Source organism: Mixophyes fleayi, chromosome 11 (assembly GCF_038048845.1).
Source record: "Mixophyes fleayi isolate aMixFle1 chromosome 11, aMixFle1.hap1, whole genome shotgun sequence".
Taxonomy (NCBI): Eukaryota; Metazoa; Chordata; class Amphibia; order Anura; family Limnodynastidae; genus Mixophyes; species Mixophyes fleayi.
This window is the reverse complement of record NC_134412.1, coordinates 25726468-25749895: the sequence shown is the minus strand read 5'-3', so window position 1 is coordinate 25749895 and position 23428 is coordinate 25726468. Positions and strand designations below refer to the sequence as shown.

At 39.6% G+C, this 23428-nt stretch overlaps 1 protein-coding gene across 1 annotated transcript in view; it reads left to right on the top strand.

Moving 5' to 3' along the window:
* LOC142107330 (excitatory amino acid transporter 2-like) overlaps window positions 1–23056 on the top strand; it is a 152507-nt gene extending 129451 nt beyond the window's left edge. The window contains exons 6-10 of the mRNA XM_075190703.1: window positions 13274–13400; window positions 18477–18710; window positions 19888–20082; window positions 20180–20314; window positions 22082–23056. Of these exons, the coding sequence (XP_075046804.1) occupies window positions 13274–13400; window positions 18477–18710; window positions 19888–20082; window positions 20180–20314; window positions 22082–22346 (956 nt within the window). The 3' untranslated portion in view covers window positions 22347–23056. The remainder of the gene's footprint in view (window positions 1–13273; window positions 13401–18476; window positions 18711–19887; window positions 20083–20179; window positions 20315–22081) is intronic.
* The last annotated feature ends 372 nt before the right edge of the window (window positions 23057–23428 follow it).

Below are 23428 nucleotides of genomic sequence, written 5' to 3'. Positions count from 1 at the left end.
GCAGACCTGTTGAAGGTTTTTTATATATTTTATTGTGGTGCCCAGTGCCCACTCCTCTACGCAGTCCAGGTACATTTATTGGTGCGAATCAAACAAGTTGATGGTTTTCTTATTATATATATTGTGGTGACCCACTCCTCTACGCAGTCCAGGTACATTTATTGGTGCGAATCAAACAAGTTGATGGTTTTCTTATTATATATATTGTGGTGACCCACTCCTCTACGCAGTCCAGGTACATTTATTGGTGCGATTCATAAAAGTTCAGGGTTTTTAAGATATTGTGGTGACCCACTCCTCTACGCAGTCCAGGTACATTTATTGGTGCGATTCATAAAAGTTCAGGGTTTTTAATATATTGTGGTGACCCACTCCTCTACGCAGTCCAGGTACATTTATTGGTGCGAATCAAACAAGTTGATGGTTTTCTTATTATATATATTGTGGTGACCCACTCCTCTACGCAGTCCAGGTACATTTATTGGTGCGATTCATAAAAGTTCAGGGTTTTTAAGATATTGTGGTGACCCACTCCTCTACGCAGTCCAGGTACATTTATTGGTGCGAATCAAACAAGTTGATGGTTTTCTTATTATATATATTGTGGTGACCCACTCCTCTACGCAGTCCAGGTACATTTATTGGTGCGATTCATAAAAGTTCAGGGTTTTTAATATATTGTGGTGACCCACTCCTCTACGCAGTCCAGGTACATTTATTGGTGCGAATCAAACCAGTTGATGGTTTTCTTATTATATATATTGTGGTGACCCACTCCTCTACGCAGTCCAGGTACATTTATTGGTGCGATTCATAAAAGTTCAGGGTTTTTAATATATTGTGGTGACCCACTCCTCTACGCAGTCCAGGTACATTTATTGGTGCGAATCAAACAAGTTGATGGTTTTCTTATTATATATATTGTGGTGACCCACTCCTCTACGCAGTCCAGGTACATTTATTGGTGCGATTCATAAAAGTTCAGGGTTTTTAAGATATTGTGGTGACCCACTCCTCTACGCAGTCCAGGTACATTTATTGGTGCGAATCAAACAAGTTGATGGTTTTCTTATTATATATATTGTGGTGACCCACTCCTCTACGCAGTCCAGGTACATTTATTGGTGCGATTCATAAAAGTTCAGGGTTTTTAATATATTGTGGTGACCCACTCCTCTACGCAGTCCAGGTACAATTATTGGTGCGAATCATAAAAGTTCAGGGTTTTTAATATATATTGTGGTGACCCACTCCTCTACGCAGTCCAGAAAGATACCTTGTTGCAACGTTTTGGACTAATAACTATATTGTGAGGTGTTCAGAATACACTGTAAATTAGTGGAAATGCTTGTTATTGAATGTTATTGAGGTTAATAATAGCCTAGGAGTGAAAATAAGCCCAAAAACTTGATTTTTAAACTTTTTATGTTTTTTTCAAAAAAAATCCGAATCCAATACCTTAAATCCGAACCGAGACCTTTCGTCAAGTGTTTTGCGAGACAAATCCGAACCTCAAAAATAACGAAAATCCGGATCCAAAACACAAAACACGAGACCTCAAAAGTCGCCGGTGCACATCCCTAGTTATTATACCGTCTGGTCCTGGTGCCTTTTTTTGACGCAAGTTATCAATCGCTACCTTAACCTCTTCCACCGTTAATTCTGCTGTCAAGGTGGAGAAGTCCAAATTGTCAGTATCAGGTTTAGGAGATGCCTTCAAGAATTGAGCCACCTTTTCTTTATCCAAAACCTTTTTCTGAAACAAGTCAGCATAGTACGAATTCACCACTCCCAAAATACCCACCCGAGACTCTTGTAAATTATCCTGGGAGTCAATGAATCCTGTTATTAATTTTTTGAAACTCTCTCTCTGCAATTTTCAAAAGGATCAGGTGCCCCTTGGGACCCATAATCTCTTTCCAGGATCAAAGATTTGTATCTGCTGTACTGATGCTGCCTTATCTCAGACTTCAGATGGTTAATCTTTTGTCCCGCATCCCTCCCCTCCGAATAAAGTGACTCTAATTCTTTACGAAGTCTTAGATACTGGCTATACTTACTCTTTCCCCTACTAGCTGACAGTCTCTTAAACTTTTGAAACAAAATCCTTCTTGACATCCTCCCACCAATCAGCACTGCTCCCATAAAAATCCAGTCTTTCCTGTTGTTGCTCTAAGAGGGATTTTACCTGACCCTGTACCACAGAATCCTCCACAGCCCTCTACCCACATCTGGGCGCCAGGCAGAAATACAGGGTCACATGATCAGAATAAGTAACTCATTTTTTACTCATCCTATTAACAGCTTATGTAGGACTCACAAAAGCCAGATCTATTCTACTACTTCTTCCACCACAAAAGTAAGTGAAGCCAGGTTTCCTACTTTTTTGTTCAAAAGCATTGCATAAGCCGGCTTGCAAAATAATCCTATTCTACCAGAGGTTCTGTCACTTGGCATCAACGTTCTGTCACTTGGCAACAACATTAAAATCCCCAGTCATAACCACTGGAACAGATGTAAATAGATACTGCTTAACTTCATGGAACAAACTAATTCTATCTGGCACTCTCTGGGGTCCATAAACATTGGTACCTTTTTTCCTGACCACATTCCTCCTCCAAAAAGCCTGACCTGTATAGTTCATATTAGAACTAAATGATGGTGCCCCGCGGCTCCATGCATTCCTAGGAGGAACCCGGCCAGATTCACTATTTGTATTGTTTCCTTGTGTACTATATTAGGTATTTCTCCTCTTTCCTGTGTCCCACTGGTTGCATCTCTCTGCTGGGATCTACTTTCCTGAAGTGTGCTGACATCTTCACTGAATTGTTGTTTTCCCTCGGGACCGGATTTGTTTGTACTTGACCTGCATTTTCTCTCTGCTGCTTTACCACTGCCGTCTGTCTCTACTTGTACAAGTCTCCTTCCTTAAAGGAAAGACTGGCTTCCTGCAACACTGTGCTTTTCTGTAGTAGCTGTGCATCATCTGGGAGGTCTTCAGACTCAGATTCACATGAAGATCTGGACTCTGGCTCCATTTTCTGTCTGTAATTTGACACCTCTTTATATGCATCAAAACACTCCTGATTTTTATATACTTCTCCAACAGGTCCCATCTGCTCTAAAACAGAATCAATGTCTCTTACAACGATTGCAAGGTCTTTACTTAATGAATTGAGTTTACCATTATATAAAGCTTATTTGCTTGGATTTGTAGCTTTTAGTTTATAAACACATTCAATCTGCTTTTGTATTGTCAGCTTTGTTTTCTTTAAAACCTCCATTCTTTTTACAAGTGCAGGGATTTGATCTGCTAGGTGCAGCTCAGGTGCACGCTCTGCCCCTTTAAGATCATACTTGCCAACACTCCCGGAATGTCCGGGAGACTCCCACATTTTGCGTGAGTCTCCCAGACTCCCGGGAGAGTGTGGCAATCTCCCTGATCTGCCCACATCCTAGTGAACAGAACAGACCCAGAGGCCTGGGGCTTGCCTAGGGAGTTTCCCCCGCCCAGGGTGGCCCAGCCCTGGGCTTGCACCAGTCATCAGACAAGCACTAACCACACTTCCTCCCAGGAGCTAGAGGGAGTTACAATGAAGCCAGTAGGAGAAGTGATGGTATGGCATACCACTGTATACACCCCCACTTTCGCCACTGTATAATATAAGTCTGAGGATAAATATATCAAGCTGCGAGTTTGCGTCAGGTTTGAAAAGTGGAGATGTTGCCTATAGCAACCAATCAGATTCTAGTTATCATTCTACAAAATGACAGCTAGAATCCAATTGGTTGCTATAGGCAACATCTCCACTTTTCAAACCCGCCAGAAACTCGAGGCTTGATACATTTACCGCCTGGAATGGAATTATTCCAAATAGCTATAGACGAAAACTTACTAAAAAAATATCCATCTACTCCTCTGTATGAATAAAAATCATAAATGGCAGGACACTATTACTGTGTTTTTTCAGATTTTACATTATTTAATATATATAAAAAAAATTAAATATTAAAGTTATTACATACATTGGTCTTTTATTGGTAGGATTTCAACTGGGGAAATGGAATATGGCAGCCCACAGACAACGTGTGTACCTTGGTGATCAAGCACTAGAGGTCCGGCAATGAAAGTCACAAAACTGATCACTAATCTTTGATTAATCTGTACTGTGCACTGCCCACTTGCACTGTCCTCACACACACCTATGATCATGGCAACTTGGCTGGGCAAACACCTTGGTCAGCGGTTACACGATCATTCAGTATGGGCCGCACCGGTTCCTACAACAAGGCACGGAAAATCAATAAAAGCACTTTGCAATTACATCCGCATCACATGCATCACTTACCCAAACATGTTCCCAACTCTGTTTATGTCAGATACTGTCTTTACTTTAACTTTATTATCTCTCCATATACATGCTCTATTCCAAACAGAACAGAGACATGGGGATAATGCACTCCTTATTATAAATTATATGGATATTAAAAGTGATAGATGATTTATGTCACCATATAAAAGCACACATCATTTATACAGGCCACAGAAATGTGAGTAGAATTCTAATATCCATATAATTTACAGTAGGTGGTGCATATATCTTAAAAAGGACAAAATTTCCTATTGAACACTGAAGTGATGACATCAGAACTCGCCTTTTATAAGTGATGACTTGAGAACTCACTGTTTTATGCAGATAGAGTTTACAAGAGTTTATACAGACTGTATATTAACATCACTTGTGTATTATAAAAGGATCACAGAAAGGATCCTATGTGCCTCGACAAATCCTCCATGTCCGCACATAAATTGAGCTACATAGTGGTACAGTATCACTCAGTGGCGGAACTACCATTGGTGCTGCAGGTGCAACACACCAGGGCTCATGGAGATAATGGGGTCCGCTGCATGGCAGATGCAGAGGGTCGGGGGCCCCCGGTTCCCTCCTCCCCGGCTCCCTGCACCGGGGCCCACAGCTCGTTAGTTCTGCCTCTATTATCACTAATACATTGCACTGACCTAAGAGGTGAGGAATGTTGTTATTCTTTTATTACTTTGTTATTATATCACCATTGATTCTATGAGAAGAACCACATTGCTGAGGGCACCTAAGGACAGGTCGCTTATAAAATCACTATCTAGATGCCAGCATTTTATTATTGTTTCCATGGACACTTTTAGAAACATATTATATTTACTTCTGTCTACGCAGACGAAGGAACTCTAAATTTACCAGCATAACATGAACTCCTGACACTATCAGATTATTACAAGGGCACAGTCGTATTAAGGATATCTCTAATAAATCGCATTCTGCCATGTTTATTTTGTTGGGTTGGGTACAATATGGCGATGTCTGCCAAGATGTTTAAGATGTTGTGGCTGACTGTCGACAGATTCACCGTCACCAATATGACTACATCCCATTTTGTGAGAGGGGGGCATAGTGTTTGGGGGAACTACATCTTAAAAAGTCTTAGAACTATTGAGATGAAATCTGGCTTGCAAATGAAGAACCGTCTCTGGATGCTGCATGCCAAATATCAGAATAAAAGAATAAAAAAATGACAGATTTTCAATAGATCAATTTGAAAATCTTGACGATTTTTGGTAGACCATAACTCCGTGTACAAGGCGTTTTTAAGACTAGGGGTATGTTTTGCTAGAAAGCTATTGTGACAGTGGAGTGCCTTTGAAGGGTGCCATTTTTGATAAATGTTTAGTTTTTTTACAATGTAATAAAATGTGCCTCATTCTAAAGACAGGTGGTTTCATAGTACTGTGCGTGTCAAATAGAGGTGTGTGCTGGGTGTACTCAGAGTAGCTTCACTTCAGAGTACAAATGTGGCTGATTTCTCTTGCTAACAGATTTTTTTCTGTGAGCTGGAGAGGAATTAACCATATTTGTATTATTCAGGGGGGTGGGTTAGTATTTTGGGGCAGTGGAGAGCACACTCCACACTCTACAATTAGCCTCTCTGAGCGGTGGCAGAGGTGTCACTCCACTGCTGGGGGTGGTTCTGTAAGGCTGATAATTAAATAAAGAATAACATGCCCACCCCACAGATCTTTTCCAGCTCTACTGCTGCCAGTCTAGGCTGGCACTTGCAAAATTTGGGGAACAAAAAGCGTGGGGTCCCCCCCAAAATTTACCATTTGCAGCACTAGGCTTTGCCAGTCTGGGCTGGTGGAACTACAGCGGGGAAACTTGCAGCGTGGGGTCTCCCTGCCATAATGCCAAACCAACCTAGAGCTGGTCAGCATGGGGCTGAATTCCCTAGGGTGACCATGACTGCGAAAAAGTGTGGGTCCTCTGTAGTGCTGAAAAGCACTAGGGTTCTTCCTACACCCACACGCCAATTTTTTGTCCCTAGTGCACTACAGGTCCCAGTATGCATTGTCTGCCATTAAGTGTCTGGGCAAGCTGGCGATTGTAATACTGCAAGCACCATCATTCCCAGGGCTGCCAGGGCATGATGACTCATGGAGAACCTGTAGTGCACCATAGAAAAATTAAAAAAAAAAAAAAACACACATGCAAGATGCAAATCCTATAGCTGGTACTTGTAAATTCAGGAGGGCCCCATGAATTTTGTCCCCCCAATTATGCAAGTGCCAAGGTTGGCAGCACTAGGGTTGGTTGAGTTTTATAGGGTGGGGGCATGCTGTTTTTTTTATTGTTTATTTATTTATCTGCCCTACAATGCACCCCCAGCAGTGCAGTGAATAAGTTTAGTGATGTCACTTAGAGGACGGGACATTTAAAACAGATTCTAATACAAGTCTGTTGTATGTAAATGGCCACCCTTTGTTGATTCTTAATGTCAAATTCGTGGCTTAACGTGATTTAACACTTGTATGGGACAGAAAAGCTGGTGGGCATATGTGGTGGCATGTGAGAAAATCTGATCTGCATTTTCGACAAAAGCTGGTGTGCATATTGGCTGGAGAGTGATAGAAAAACTGGTGGACACATGGGGTGGCATTTCAGAGAAAAGCTAGTGGGCATATTAGCTGGCTTGTAAAAGAAAAGCTGGTTGGCACATTGGGTGGCATGTGAGAAAAAGCTGGTGTGTATATGGGGTGGCAAGTGAAAGAATCTGTTGGACATAAAGGGTGGCAGGTGAGAGAAAAGCTAGTGGGCATATGGAGAGGCACCTGTGAGAAAGTGTTGTTGGACTTTAGAATGGTATGTGAGAGAAAAGGTGGTGGGTATATGTGACAGAAAAACTATTGCAGAGAGGGTGACAAGTGAAAGAAAAGCTGGTGCAGTCGGGGGTGACATGTGAAAGAAAAGCTGGTACGTAAGGGGTAACTTTAGAAGTGCTGGTATACAGGGGTGACGTGTGAGAAAAACTGGTGCACAGGGGGAGTCATGTGTGAGAAAAGGTGGTATGCAGGGAGTGTTATGTGAAAGAATAACTGTTGCACAGGTGGTGAAGTGAGAAAATCTGGTGCGCAAGGAGGTGACGTGATAAAATAGATGGTGCACATCCTGTGGTTAGCTACATATTCAGAACTATCATGGAGTGAGATTGTTGTCACTCACAAAATGGTGGCGCTTCTAATTCATAGATTTGTGTTTTCACTGGAATTACATACATACAGTACTATTACATTTTCTTAGTTTAGCTTTATTCTAGTTTAGGGCCTCAGTGTCTTAGAATGAGACAGTAGAGCAACTTCATAAAAAAGTAGAACTACAAAATAACAATATACTTAAAATACATTTAATTGGTGTAGAAGCCTCTGCTTGGTTTGGTTTTCAGTGAGTAATATTTGCCATTGTATTACCTTAAAAACCCTAAACTGACTTTTAGCAGCAATTCATGGATACATAAAGCCAACAAGACTTTAGCGGGAAATATTTTGTTAGTAAACTGTACAGTATATTTTCACATTAAAAGTAAAATAAAAATGAGTTTATTTTAATATAATAAAGAATATCAGATTTATTTATAACATAAAACTTCTTGCTAATGGATTGCCAACAGTAATACAAAGTATGTTAACTAGTGCAATGAGTGCTCAAATCAGGTCTAATAGCTAAATTAACCAGCCAGTTTATTAACTGGTACTGATGCTCAAACTTGAGTTATGCACTAGTAAATGCTAAATCCTCAATATGGGGTTCTGTTCAGCCAAATCTCTGTACATTCACAAACCAGGCTCCAGTATATAGAACCAAATTGGCATACACACTTACATTACCATCCATAAATCAGGACTGAGTGGGATGGATGTGGGGATTATGTTTTGTGACAGATCCTTGCTCAGACCTTCAGTTTCATAGATTGCATGTTTGTATTCTGAGAATTAGCTGTTCCAACATTTTGTGAGTGACAGCAATCTCACTCTATGGGCCAGAATTACTAAGCTGCGGGTTTGAAAAAGTGGGGATGTTGCCTATAGCAACCAATCAGATTCTAGCTTTCATTTATTTAGTACCTTCTACAAAATGACAGCTAGAATCTGATTGGTTGCTATAGGCAACATCCCCACTTTTTCAAACCCGCAGCTTAGTAAATCTAGCCCTATGAGTGTGCTGAATCTGCACTGTATTGCCCAAAGAACACGTCCAATAAGGCTTCTGCCTTAATCGTTGCAATTTTATTGCTTTTTTGGAGTTGTGTGGAAGATTTTTCTTAAATTTTAGATGGTGTGTAAGTTTAACAACACTCAATTGGAAATGTTAAACTGTAAGTTTTTTTTTTATCTACAAAATGTTATATTGTTTAAATATTAACTGAGACTAAACACAGATACTGAAAACTACACATGCAAAATAAAAATAAATTGTACTGTGATCAGTAGTGAAAAATACATATACATTAAAGATAGATAGATTTGTTTGTAATAGAATGAAAAGCGTAAATTATTAATGCTACAAAAATCCAATATTTATCTATTTTGCTCAGTTTAATTAGTGATGTAAGCAAAGACATTAATTGTTTATATTGTATTAGGGATACAGTACAGCACACGCAGGGCCATCTTAACAACATTATGGGCCCCCGGGCAAAACAGTGCACCGGGGTCCCTATATATATATATATATATATATATATATATGTATATATATGTATATGTATATATATATATAATCATTTTTTTTTTACATGTGCTCCCTCAGCATCCCTTCAACTAGAGAATCAAATCCCCCTTAACTTACCTTTCAATCGCCTTGTTCTCCGAGTCCGATCCCCTTCTCTTCTTTTTCTGAGTTCTCGCTGTGTCGCTGACGCTGTTCTCCGTTCTGCTGTTCTCCGTTCTGTTGTTCTTCGTGCTGTGCTCGCAGTGAATGTCGGGCGTGCATCACGCCCAACATTCACTGCGAGCGCAGCACGGAACAGGGGACCAGGGAAGGAGCCAGATCGCCACCTGACCTGACCTGAACGGCAGGTGACCGCAGAAGGTGTGTTTTTTTTGTTTTTGTTTTTTTACAGGATTTTTGATTTTCATTGAGAGTCCTGACTGGGGCCCCCTTGCCCGCAGAGCCCCCGGGCACCTGCCCATCGTGCCCAGTCGGAAAGACAGCCATGAGCATACACATAGTGCGTATTGTACCCTGACTAAACACTTTATTATAAATATTCTTTTTTTATTTTCTATGCAGATAATTTGCTTCAATATGACATCTGGTGGTACACTAAGAGTACTGCATGTTAAAAAATGTTTGGTTTGCAAAACCTCAATGCACTATTATGTTTTGCCATAAAGCGCCTTTCATGTTATAGTAGCGGCAGCGTGACTCACCAGGCGTCGCATAAACACTTCCTATATCTGTATGAATGTGGTGGACCCAAAAATTGGAACATGAATGCATAGAAAAATTAATTCTCTGGCAACAGTTTTGCACTTCCACAAATCACCATAAGTGTTTTTCATTTTGTTTTCCCTGTGCGAAAATTAGAAATTGGTATTTAAAATATAGGAGAGCTTAGAGCCTTAATCATTCAGTAATGCAAAAAATCCTGAAAATAATAATTAATGGAATGGAAACTAATTAAACTCAATAGTGAATCAATATAAATAATTTCTGCTTGTCTATAATAATTTGCTGATACAGAAATTAAGTTTATTAAACATAATGCTGTTAAACTAATCAGGTTAGTATTAACGTTTCCTGCTCTCTAAGAATTTAAATCGGGTCATGGTGTCCTATTTTTGACTTTTTGCTGCTATTAGAAATGTGTATTTCAAACAGTATATGATACTTTAGATCAGTGGAACCCAAACTTTCTCAGTTCGAGGCACCCTTAGGGTCTCCTATAATTTTTTCAAGGCACCCCTAAGCCAAAATAATTACCAAGAAGTCCCCTGTCTTGCTTACCACCCCTGTGAGATTGCCGCTGCACCCCAGGGAGCCTAGGCGCACAGTTTGGGAACCACTGCTTTAGATTATTACTGCTAAAAAAAAAAAAAAAAAAAGGCTAAAAAAATAATATTAAAAAAATTAGTTAAAATCAAAGAGTAGGTTAATGTAATCACTAAAACACCTGAAATATTGTAAGGCTCATAGAGGCCAGCGGTAACGAACTAGAGCGGTATGCACACGCATATGAATAGAAACTACTGTATTTGAATTTATAGTTGTAAGATAATTCTGTGAATATGTTCTTTGAAATAATAAAATTAATATTTACAGTATTTGTCACAGACGGTTATTGGATGCATTTACATACGTTAAGAAACCAGATTATGACCCAGACCTGAGATCTACTATATATAGGTCAAGGAAATGTAGCAAAAACCGGCTCAATGTATATGAGAAAAATTGGATGAAGCCTACATTTATAATGTATTCTTTAATAAAACTTCACTCACCTCCTAAGGCAGTGATATAATAGACAGATGTTGAAACAACAAACCACCTAAAACAGCAGTGACACTCTAGCACAATCTACTATATAAATGCCTAAAAAACAAAAAACAAGCTGCAGCGCAACCTGCTGGGCAGAGTTATACACTGACCTATATATTTCTTGAAGGAGAAGTGACAGTTGGGAGTGGTTGGTGGTTGCCGGGGGTGACAGTGGGGAGTTTTTAACACCTTAAGTAGCTTGATGAAGGATGTGGCGATGAAGATGAAGGATGAGGTGATGGAGAAAAATGATGAGGTGGTGACATGTGGACAAAACCACATTAAAAAAGGGCGCTCTTCCCCTGAGGAGGCCTGGGCTAGGCCCAAATGCATGACAAGAACCTTTTTAACACCTTAAGTAGCTTGATTTGACTAGAATGCATGAGTATCATGCACAGGTTAACTTGTGTATAATAACTACGTAGAATGCTGAGGAAATATGTAAATTAAACATAACAGACTACAAACCACAGATTGGAAAATTTACCGTAAATGCCAAAACTGACACTTAACAAAATCATGTGAAATGATGACATGTTATATAAAATATATATAATTTTATTTTCAGAGATCTTTATTTGCATCGTGCCCTTTTTCTGTAGCAGTAAGAAATTTCCATTCCCACACCAAGGTCTGGCCATCGGAAAATATACGATTTGCCGATTTGTAATGGCCACCAACTTGATATAAAAAATATCCATGTGTGGCACCTTGTCTGTAAGCATATAGCCTATGAAGACTGATTTGTGACGTCAATGGAATTTTCGCTCCAGTCTGCTGTAGGTTGGCTTCATAGTAGACCCACAATGTGTGATTACAGGGCTGCATTAACCCATCTGCTGATCTTTCTTTCTGTGAGATTTCACTTTTTAAGTTTCTATTTCTCTATTTTAATGTCATCGTAGCTTTGCTTGGCATAGTAGGCGGGGCTGTCATGCATCCTATTAATTGTCTACTCTCCCAGAATGTTCAGGAGGCTCCGGGGATAGCCGGGCAACCTCCCCCATCCTGCCCTCTTCATTGGTGAAGTGGGGCGGGAGCGTAGCTAAACGCGCCGATTCGCCGGCCACACCCCCATGGCGAAAACCCCCTCTCGGAGATCATGCTGCCAAAGTTGGCATGTTTGGTATAACTCATTACTCATACCTGATTAATAGTTTTAATAACATGAAAACATTATACAATTAGACAAATAGTACAGAGGTCAAGCACACAATATACAGTAATCATGGAGTTTTAGAGCAGGTAAAAAGATGTATCACTAAACTTCTTTTATATGATAGAGAAGAAATAAACAAGTTGAATACATGAACTTCCTCTTATACAGAGGTGCATTTGACAGCACAGACCTTCTACAATTTGACAGGAACCTTACATCCCAGCTCTGTGTGGTTGGGGTACCCGTCTCCCTCCACATTTAAAATCAGTCTTCATGCAGGAAGGGGAATGTTTTCACTAACCTTCCCACTTGAACATATTTCCCCTCTCCCTGTCCTCACTAACACAAGTTACTGCATACAAACAAATCAGTGCATATCTCCTGAAATACTATGTGCTGCCTCACAACATGATTGGTTAGAATTTGTTTTATCCCTGCCCACTTTAAAAACTGGGGACACACAGACATACAGAAGTTGAAGATGAAATGAAATGAATACAAAGGTAATCTAAACCATGTCAAATACACCGTAACACTGATCGGGGGCATTCGGGCAGCGCGGTGGCTCAGTGGTTAGCACTTCTGCCTCACACCACCAGTGTCATGAGTTCAATTACCGGCCATGGCCTTATTTGTGTGGAGTTTGTATGTTCTCCCCGTGTTTGCATGGGTTTCCTCCGGGTACTCCGGTTTCCTCCCACCCCCCAAAAACATACAAGTAGGTTAATTGGCTGCTATCAAATTGACCCTAGTCTCTTTCTCTGTCTGTGTGTGTTAGGGAATTTAGACTGTAAGCTCCAATGGGGCAGGGACTGATGTGAATGGGTTCTCTGTACAGCGCTGCGAAATTAGTGGCACTATATAAATAATGGTGATGATGATGATTAGAGTCCAGAGGAAGGACAATAAGGCAATATACAAGGGTGCAACAGTCATAAAGACAAGGGAATGTGAGGGCTACTGGGTTCAACTGCCCAACAGAAAGTAGATATATATTATGTTACACGATGTAGTGTCACTATGTACTACCTTGTCATGCCATAGATGACTTTATGTGGGCTGTGTTGAGACCCAGAGAACACAGGTAACTGAAGGTATGATCAGACTTTTCTACAGAATATAATTGAAAATGAATGGTGGTTTCCCTTCACCTAAATTCATCTTACATGAACGGGTCGACAAATAATGCAGAGTAATGGAATCCTGTGTGTATAATAGCTCTGACCTCTGCTTCTTATTTTATACTTAGGCCTCATTGGCTTCTTCATCGCATTTGGAATTTCCATGGGGAAGATGGGAGACCAAGCCAAGATAATGGCTGATTTCTTTAATATACTCAACGAGATCATTATGAGGCTGGTCAGCATGATTATGTGGTAAGAGGTTTGTAAGACTGGCTGAGCTTGTCTGGCTTGTGGCTTATTAAGCAAGTAAAGGGTACGCTATGGGAAGGATGTACAGAGTGCAGAGGACTGGTTTTATGGAATTTTAACCCTTGATCATTGTTACAGACAAATGTGGTCTAACAGGCACCCAGTGACCAATGAGCAGACGAGAGTTTAATTTAATGTCACCCTCGACATCAAAATGATACTACTTATTCATCAGAAATAAACTGACCCTCTCCTGTGCAGCAATGAAGAGCTATGTAGCACACTCATTTCTAATGCTATTCCATTACCTTATGTACCAAGTGTTCCTCCCAACCCTTATATTGTAAGCTCCTATTGGCAAGGCCATCCTTACCTTCTGTTTCATGTCTATTGTATGTAATTTGTTTGTGCCGTGATCAATGTACAGCGCTGCGTAATATTTCAGCTCTTTATAAATAAAGGATAATAATAATATCAGCACCACAATGTGATCATAATGACCGTTTACACTGCACCTTAGAAATAATGTAGGTTTAGGAACAAGAGGCCTGATTCATTAAGGATCTTAACTTGAGAAACTTCTTATTTCAGTCTTATGGACAAAACCATGTTACAGTGCAAGGAGTGCGAATTAGTATTCTGTTTTGCACATAATTTAAAGTTGATAGCACACAAATATCAACTTTAAATTTCAGTGTACAAATAAGCTATCAAGTATTTGTAAGCTACATGAAAAAACAGTCAGTATTTAACTTATATAAAAAATAAAGGGGTGGTCCTAAACGGATAGTAGGCGGGACTTTGAAGAAACTTTATTAGTCCTTCCACAATGTACATTTCAGTCAGACCCATAATCCTGTATAAGTACTGTAGGTGCATTCCATTCCCATATCTCCCAATTGTCCTCACTTAGGCGGGACCGTCCCGCTTTGAGGGCTCTGTCCCGCCATCTCGATCAGGACAACTTTGTCCCAATTGGTGGGAAAGTTGTGAGGTATTCTGTTCACTGCTACAATGCACAGCAGATCAGCGGTGAAAGGCTGGTGTGGTGCAGTGGCGGAACTACCATTGGCGCGGCAGGTGCCATGCACCAGGTCTTGTGGACAGTGCTGGATTAAGGCTTTGGGGGGCCCGGGGCACTTAAGACAAGGGGGCCCCTAAGATCTAAAATTAAGGCAGTGGTTCCCAAACTTTTGCATTTTGCGGCACCATTAGAGTCTTCATAATTTTTTCAAGTCACCCCTCCAAAATAATTACTGAGCAGTCCCGTTTTATAAGTAGTTGGGTCAAAATAGCGTAATTAGGTCAGGATAGAAATACTTATTTAGTCGTATGCAAAAATAATACACATAAATCCAAGGGAAAATAATTTTTTTAGATATTTCTTTCAATTATATTTCTGTCAAAGAATAATTTACAGCTAACTCACTCTGTGCCCCTGCATCATCTGCATCCACACACTCTGTGCCCCTCTGCATCCACACACTCTGTGCCCCTCAACATCCTCACTCTGTGCCCCTCTGCATCCACACACTCTGTGCCCCTCTGCATCCACACACTCTGTGCCCCTCTGCATCCACACACTCTGTGCCCCTCAACATCCTCACTCTGCCCCCTCCTTCATTCTTTTGCCCCTCCATTGCTGTTTCCTATCACCATTCCCCTCCATTTCTTTACTTACCATACTTGACCATCTTTCTTCTATTTCTTCTGTTTTTTCTTCTTTCTTCTTACCAATTCTCCTCTCTCCTGCCGCTGCTCACTGAATGTCGGGCATCATATATATATATTAATATTAGTACAGGTACTTGTAAATTGTACACGCACCTTTGTATAAAACGCATGTAAAATAACGCCATTGGGTATAAGGCTATTAGCATTGACACATCCTGCATTACTTCACCTACAGCCCGCAGTATGACACTTACAGCTCTCCCAGAGGGCTCGCCAAGGTTGTCTGCATAAGACAAATCATTGCTTACACAAACTAAAATACTGTACATTAAAACAATCATCAAAAGCCCACATTAAAATGGGTATTGACACCACACATCAAAACTAGCAATGATACCGCACATTAAAAATACCATTGATAACGTACTCTAAAACGAACATTTATACCGCAAGCTAAAACTAGCAATGACACCGCACTTTAAAAATACAATATATAGTGCACATTAAAACTAACAATGATACTGCACATTTAAACTAACTTTGATAACGTAACACCAATTTTGAATATATATCTATATATATATATATATATATATATATATATATATATGTGTAGCTATGTATATATGTGCATATATATGTGTATATATATATATATATATATATATATATATATATATATTCATGCAGGACCCTCTATTTTATTAATCATTACTAAAGTAATTATCGAAGCCTGCCACTTATATTAAAGCTTTAATTAGATTACATAAATATGTGTATATAAATAAATAAATATAAATTATATATAATGTACTACAATTTTATTCCAACTTTAATATAACTGGACGGCTTCAGTAATTACTTTACTAATGATTAATAAAATAGAATCTGCCACTCTGGCATTGGCTCTACCAGTCTAATATTAATGTTTAATGTATATTTATTGAAACACTACTGATAAAATAAATAATCATATCTATGTACATATTTAAGAAGACCCCCACATAGCATGATTATTACTTGTTTGCTTGATTAAATATGTAAAATGTAGCCACAATATATATATATATATGGAAATATTTAATCAAGAAATAAACATGTTATGAAGGGTTTTCTCTATATATTTATTTATGTATAATATTTGGTTCCACTCACCTACTCTCTTCCGTCTTCATGTCGAGGAGGAGCTGCTGCAGCTGCACTTGCGCAGCAGCTCCATTTTGGCCTTTTTAGATGTTACAGCAGCCGCGGTGCTGCTAACACAGAGGGAGCGCATCACGCAGGCGTCAGTAGGGACCCCGCCGCACGGAGAGTGGGGGTCACTGGGAAAGTGGGGGGCACGGAGTGGTTGCTGTCAGTTGCTGTTAGACAGTAACTGACAGCGTGACAACAGAAGAGGTAATGTGGGCGACGGAGGGGGGGGGGCGGAGAAAGGGGGCACGGCGTGTTTGCTGTCAGTTGCTGTCAACTGACAGCAGGTAAAGAGGTGAAGTCATGCAGGCGGCGGGGGGCCCTCGGAGAGAGGGGGGCCCGGGGCACTTGCCCCCTGTGCCCCCCCCTTAATCCGGCTATGCTTGTGGAGATAATGGGGCCCACTGCATGAGAGATGCAGAGGGTCAGGGGCCCAAGTTCTCTCCTCCCCGCCTCCCTGGAGCCCACGGCTCGCTAGTTCTGCCTCTGATGTGGTGTGGACGGCAATGAAGGGGTTTTGAGGGGAGGAGAGAATGGGGCAGTCTAGAGCTTGATGCTCTAGACATGCCCATGGGAAAGTGGCCACACTCCCCGTCCCCATCCCCATCCCCATGCTGCCTACCCAAACATTGGGAGGTATGCATTACAGTGTATGGAACGTGCACCTCTGTATGTGTAAACCGAACCAATAGGGTCATTGGAAAAAGCATTTTGCACATATTGCCTGACAGATGAAGTGCAGCATATTTCATAGCATCACAGATGATATGAGATGATAACACAAGTACAGAAGGGTAAACCATTTACACAGCCATAAGAATATTGTAATGCAGAATGCCTCGCTCTATTCCCAACTTGTCTCGCTGCTCTAGTAAGTTTTACCACTAGCCAGAGCTCCTCTTCAACTCTGCAGCAGTTTCTATGAACGACATTTACATTAATGAACTGTTGTAGGGATGCTGGGATACAATGTTTTCTAATCCTCATAACAATGCATTCTATATTCCTAACATAGAAGTTCCCAGCATCAACATGGCGCTGTTGCTATTGCTGTCAGTTTTTCTATATTTACAAGCTCAAGGCAGTTTTGAGTATTGTACAATATAAAATGATTCAGCCAATGGGAATAGAGTTCTTGAAAAAAAATATCTGTGGGAATGAAGCTCTTTTTATTGAAGATGTTCAGAAGTTATATCTCTCTAATGTTTGTATACGAGGTATGTCTATTAAATAATAAGACTGATTAAATAACTCATCTTTATTTATTGGTATTACGAATGTAATATTTGTCCCCTTCAATATACTCCCCATTTGCACTAATACATTGCTGTAGTCTTGTTTTCCACTGGTCAAAGGCATGGAGAAAATCAATTTCTGTCACAACATATCTGCCGTTTTCTTCTTTACAGCATCAACTGACTCAAAATGTGTTTAAGCACTGATTTAACGTTTTGGTAAAGATAAAAATCCTAAGGTGCTAAATTGGGCGAATATGGAGGATGTTCAGGTGTAGTTATGTGTTTGTCAAAAACTGCTTCACAGAAAGTTCTGTGTGAGCAGGCGCATTGTCCTAGTGAAGAAAGAAACCATTTTTCCACAGTTGCTGACCTTTCTTTCTGACTCTTTCTTTCATCTTTTTCAAAACTTCCTTATAATAATGCTGATTAACTGTTGTGCCTTCTGGAACCCATTTCTTCCAAAATTACACCCTTGATATCGAAAAAAACAATGAGCATTGCTTTGAATTTTGACTTGCTTTGACAAGCTTTTTTCATTCTTGGTGATGACGGTGTTTTCCAGTGCATTGACTGCCAGGTCTCATCACAAGTGATTACTTCATGAAACAGGTTTGGATCTGTGTCATTCTGTTGGTATTTTGTGCAATTTTACTAAAAATTTCAAACTGACATGTTGTTCAACTTTTAAACTTAGCATTTTTTCGGCACTTTACAGAAAACACAACCAAACTAAATGGCGACTCACAATCAACTGAACGTCATAGAGTGTTGCACCTTGTCATGCAGGTTCAGACATGTTCAAGGTTACTACGTATGCAGTTATAACCAGTTCTGATTGCTTTGTTTACTAGGTGGAATCACAGTCTCATTATTTAATAGACATACCTCGTATACAAACATGCACCTATCTCCTATTATTCTGGACAATTTGACTTTCTCCTTTAATAGAAGTTATATATTGTACTGTTCTCTGTAGGTATTCCCCACTCGGGATTGCGTCTCTTATCTGTGGGAAGATTGCAGCCATCAAAGATCTAGAGAACGTGGCACGGCAGCTCGGCATGTACATGGTGACAGTGATTGTGGGCCTGGTGATCCATGGGGGCATGATCCTGCCGCTCATATTTTTCTCTATCACCAGGAAGAACCCATTTGCTTTTTATGGAGGTATATTCCAGGCCTGGATCACTGCGCTCGGAACAGCATCTAGGTAACTAACTGTCTATATAAAATCGGTCATCTGAATGTAAATAGATTAAAATACCTAAAATAAGATACATATTTATTAAAATGTCTCAAAGTGGTACCTCCCATCCTTAGTCATATATTGTAGTTCCTTCCAGAATCCAAGCATAGGAGGAAATTTATAGCCAAATTATAATTTGTTATTTAATAAAATTATTATTTGTTTATAAGGTTATTTAGACACCTGCATTGAAGGTAATTTGACCTTGCTTCGGGTTATCTTTGAATTGTATTCATTAATGCATCTTAAAGCTGGGAAGCATTTACGACTTATGTATACAGGGCCATATGCTTACATTATTTTTTGGAGCCCCAGCATCAGATATCACACACTAGGCTTTGTTGATGTTCACTGAACAGCTGATTTCAATGCCTTTGTGTACAAGCTGTTTGTATAATGATTGTGTGCTTCTATTCCAAATTTCATTGGGGAAATAAACTGCTATAGCACTGTTCAGTTCCTACAAATTTGCCTGGATATAGATCATACTGGCCTACTCTCCCAGAATTCCCGGGAGAGTCTCCCTAATTTCGGGGTAGGCAAAGCTCCCGCATTTGCCGAAATTCCTGGCATTGAATTGAGGGGCGGGGCCTAATTGTGTCATTGAGCCCCACCCCCGCGGGGCTATGGTGATGCGACAATGTCACTACGCCCCCTCCTAACCTTTGTCACATTACTTCTCCCCCGGATTTCCTGGGGGAAATATCGTAAAAGTTGGCATGTATGATATAGATGTCATTCTACCAGTACAAAGATTTGTTTCGAGTTTTAAAATCTACACAATAGCAGCAAGGGTAACTCAAATAAGTTATTGTTATCCATCATTTCCTCATCACCACAGAACTCCAATGTTCCAACCTCCTCCAAGTATATCTGCATAAAAGAAATAAATATGTTCTACCAGTAATTAAACATAATTGGTTTTATAGTTCACGGACATACATTTAATAATATGGTAAGATGATAAAACAGATAGTAGGGCAGTAATAATTCTCTCATTTCCTAATCAACTCCATGGCAGCCATAACAAATGGGACATACCCAAGCAATACATGAAAAAGAGAGAGGGCTCAAGCAATTATTACCACACATGTAAATATAATGCATAAACATGTTTTTAATACATTATTTGATCTTTCAGTGCTGGCACTCTTCCTGTCACATTCCGCTGCTTGGAAGAGAACCTGAAGATCGACAAGCGTGTAACACGCTTTGTTCTGCCAATTGGAGCCACCATTAATATGGATGGTACAGCACTATATGAGGCCGTGGCAGCCATCTTTATAGCTCAAATGAATGGTGTGTCTTTGGATGCGGGCCAGATAGCAACCGTGAGGTAAATTGGTCCTGTAACTCTCGCCTGCATACTTGTGTAAATTGGTATTTAGAGGTTTTATAAAGACAGGTGTAATTCTTTGTCTATTATTTTGTAGTCTTACAGCAACGTTAGCCAGTGTGGGGGCGGCTAGTATCCCCAGTGCCGGTCTTGTCACTATGCTACTCATCTTAACAGCTGTGGGTTTACCAACTCAGGACATCAGTTTGCTGATTGCAGTTGATTGGTTATTGTAAGTATGCAGCTCTAGGACATATAAGTCTACTTTCTTGAGTGTAGGAATGCATGATTAAAAAGGGCACAAGTCTACCAATACACACTCTCACATCTGTTGCAGCTGAGCAAATTAATTAATGTTATGCTTCTGTTTCCTATGTATACACAGGGCTGTAAAGCTATAAACGATTGGAAGAGTTCAATGACTTTATTTTTATGTGCTAGCCTAGGCCATTTAGATTAAAAACAGCTTAGTAATTGAATCCCACCCTCATGCTCATGTTGCATTGACCAACTTGGTTTAGCTGGCTGGCATACATACAACCAACATACATACATATATAGTAACCGATAGGGGGGACCTGTACAATCTCTTGGGTAGATGGTGCATATAGCAGCCAAGAGATTTCACACATGTCCAAAGATTTTGTACAACTGGCCTCAGACAGTTTTATTCAGTAAGCAAACAAAAAGAAAACTCCAAAATAAACACTGTCCACTCCTGACTAACAAAGCAAAAAGAAGTTTCAGTGGAGTAAATTGCAGACAGATATCAAGCTTTCTCTCACAGAGACTTTGCAGACTGTGTCCCCAGGCAGTGAGAGACTGACTGAGCTGCCTTGCAGCCTTTTGCCAGCACCACTCAGGTGCAACTCCTGATTGCCAGCAGAATCACTGGTAATTTGCCAGACCTGGTTAATGAATGGAGCCCTCCCTCACTCTCCATTCATAACCCCAGGAACCTTTTTATGGCTTTTCAAAATGCCCACAGCCCTTCAGCAGCTTGCACACAATACACATTTTCCAGGGGTTTTAAAACAAGTAGGTTAGGGACCTAGGTGAAATATAAGTGCCATTAAAGACTAAACCAGAGACTTTGTCACTATATATATATATATATATATATATATATATGTATATGTATGCAGTGGTCGAAGTGGAAATTTCAAGGTGGCAGTATGGAAAACATAATAGGAATGTAAATGAATGACATTTGATAGTTTTACAATCAAAGCAGTAAAAGTAGGGGTATGGCATACCAGCGTAAAACACCCATACTTAAACCACAGTATATATGAATATATTTATTGTGACACAGACTCCCTTCTGGTGATGCACACACAAACAAGGATTTGCTTTGTACTTTGCTTTATTTGTCAGGATGGCAAAGTCATTCATAAAATAAAGTTTCTTGAACCATGTGGAAACAGAGGGAATGTGGTCTTTAATAATAGGCCCCTTAGACTGTAACCTCCACTGCGGCAGCGACTGAATGATTAAACCTTCTCTGTAAAGAGTAACATAATATGTTAGAGCTATATAAAGATGATAATAAGGTTAATAATTATAATAATAATAATAATAATAATATATGATTATTTTTCCAACAGCAGGCAATAGGAAAGTTAATGATAATAAATTACAAATCATGTTATTATGAATTGGAGAATGTGATTTTTTTTTTTTACTTTTTGTGGAGTTACTTTTTCATTTTTTCTTAGTTTATGTATTAGTGTTTATTTAGACAATGCAGACTTTTTGCAATGAATGCTGTACATAAAATTGTTCAGGCACAGATTCACTGCCCATTCTAGCATAAAATCCAGCATTTGGTACAGAAACAGAAAGACTAAATGAAGTGTCTGATACAACAAGGAGCATATATTATTAAGAGATTTAAACCAGAGAGTCTCTAGAGAGTTTTCATTGATCTTGTGCCATCTCTTAACCACTCAGTACTTTCTAATCTAACTCTATATCTCCTCTTTCTTTCGTTTTACAGAGATCGCATGAGAACCTCAATCAATGTAGTTGGTGACTCCTTTGGAGCTGGCATTATCTATCACCTTTCCAAAGCAGAGCTTGCTGCCATCGATGCCAAACATGATGTGAAGGATGGGGCAGATACGGTGAAATTGCACATGATGAACCATGATGTTGTAAAGAAACCGGCTAGAGAGGGCATCAGCACCCCACCGTTCTCAGGCTACGCCTCCCTACCTACTGACGAGTATGAGGTTCAAGTAGAGCCCTCTCTGCATCGCTAGTTTTCACCCTATGCCTCATAGGCTGTTCCATCAGCTACACTTCCTTTGTGATTGCAGCACTATCTACGAATGCCAGTCTCAGGTTGCCCAGCTTTCCTTATTAACATTAGTACTAACCAGGTGTGGAGTCTCAGATGGGAGGTGTGTACTGGTTAGGGGATGCCTTTTGCTTCTGTCCCATAAGTGAACACAAAGTGCTTCTCCCCAGTTATTAGAATGTATGCAGATCTGGAAGTCCAACAGCAAGCTTAGTATAAAGTCGTAGTAAGACGTAGGTGACATCTCAGTAGACCTTAGCACCCCAAATGTTATTTTAATAACACATCTAAATCAACATTAAGTAGAGCATAGTTTTATATAAACTGTAAACATTATTATAAAATTTAGCTGATCAATAACCATCAAAACATTACATCTTGGGCAGCATGGTGGCACAATGGTTAGCATTAAAAAAAACAGTAAAAACACTAAAAAACAGACAACATTTCTCTAGTTTCCGTTCATAATCATTCAAAAGCAAAGAGTGCATAAAAATTCCATTATTAATTTAATAAGGTTCAATTAACCATTTTATAGGACACACTAAGCAAACATATTAACAAAATAAGAACAGATAAAGAACTACTCCATCAAATACACAAATATTTCATAATAATTTGGTGTATTAGCATTTAATTCCATTTTAGCAGTACAAGTATCAAATGATCTAATTAGTTATATAATTATACAATGTTGGCAACAATGGGTGAAGTTGTGATGAACGAATAATAAAAGATGTAATAATTGCTTATTTTTATTTATCTGTGGTGCAACATTATTAGTAACAGGGACATATGTAGGGGGATGGGGCAAACACAGCATCAGTATTTATTATTCGTCAATGGTATGACTTGTTATAATGTGCAAACAGAAAATGAATGACTGGCGAATTTTGCCTCTAAATTATTACATTAGATATAGAACGTAAGAAAAAGTATTAAACAGTCAGGAAATCAATTCCCAGTCAATATAAAAAGAGTGCTTTCAAAGTTATCTACATTTGGTAACTAGAGATATAGGGCCTGCTTCAACAAGGCATCATA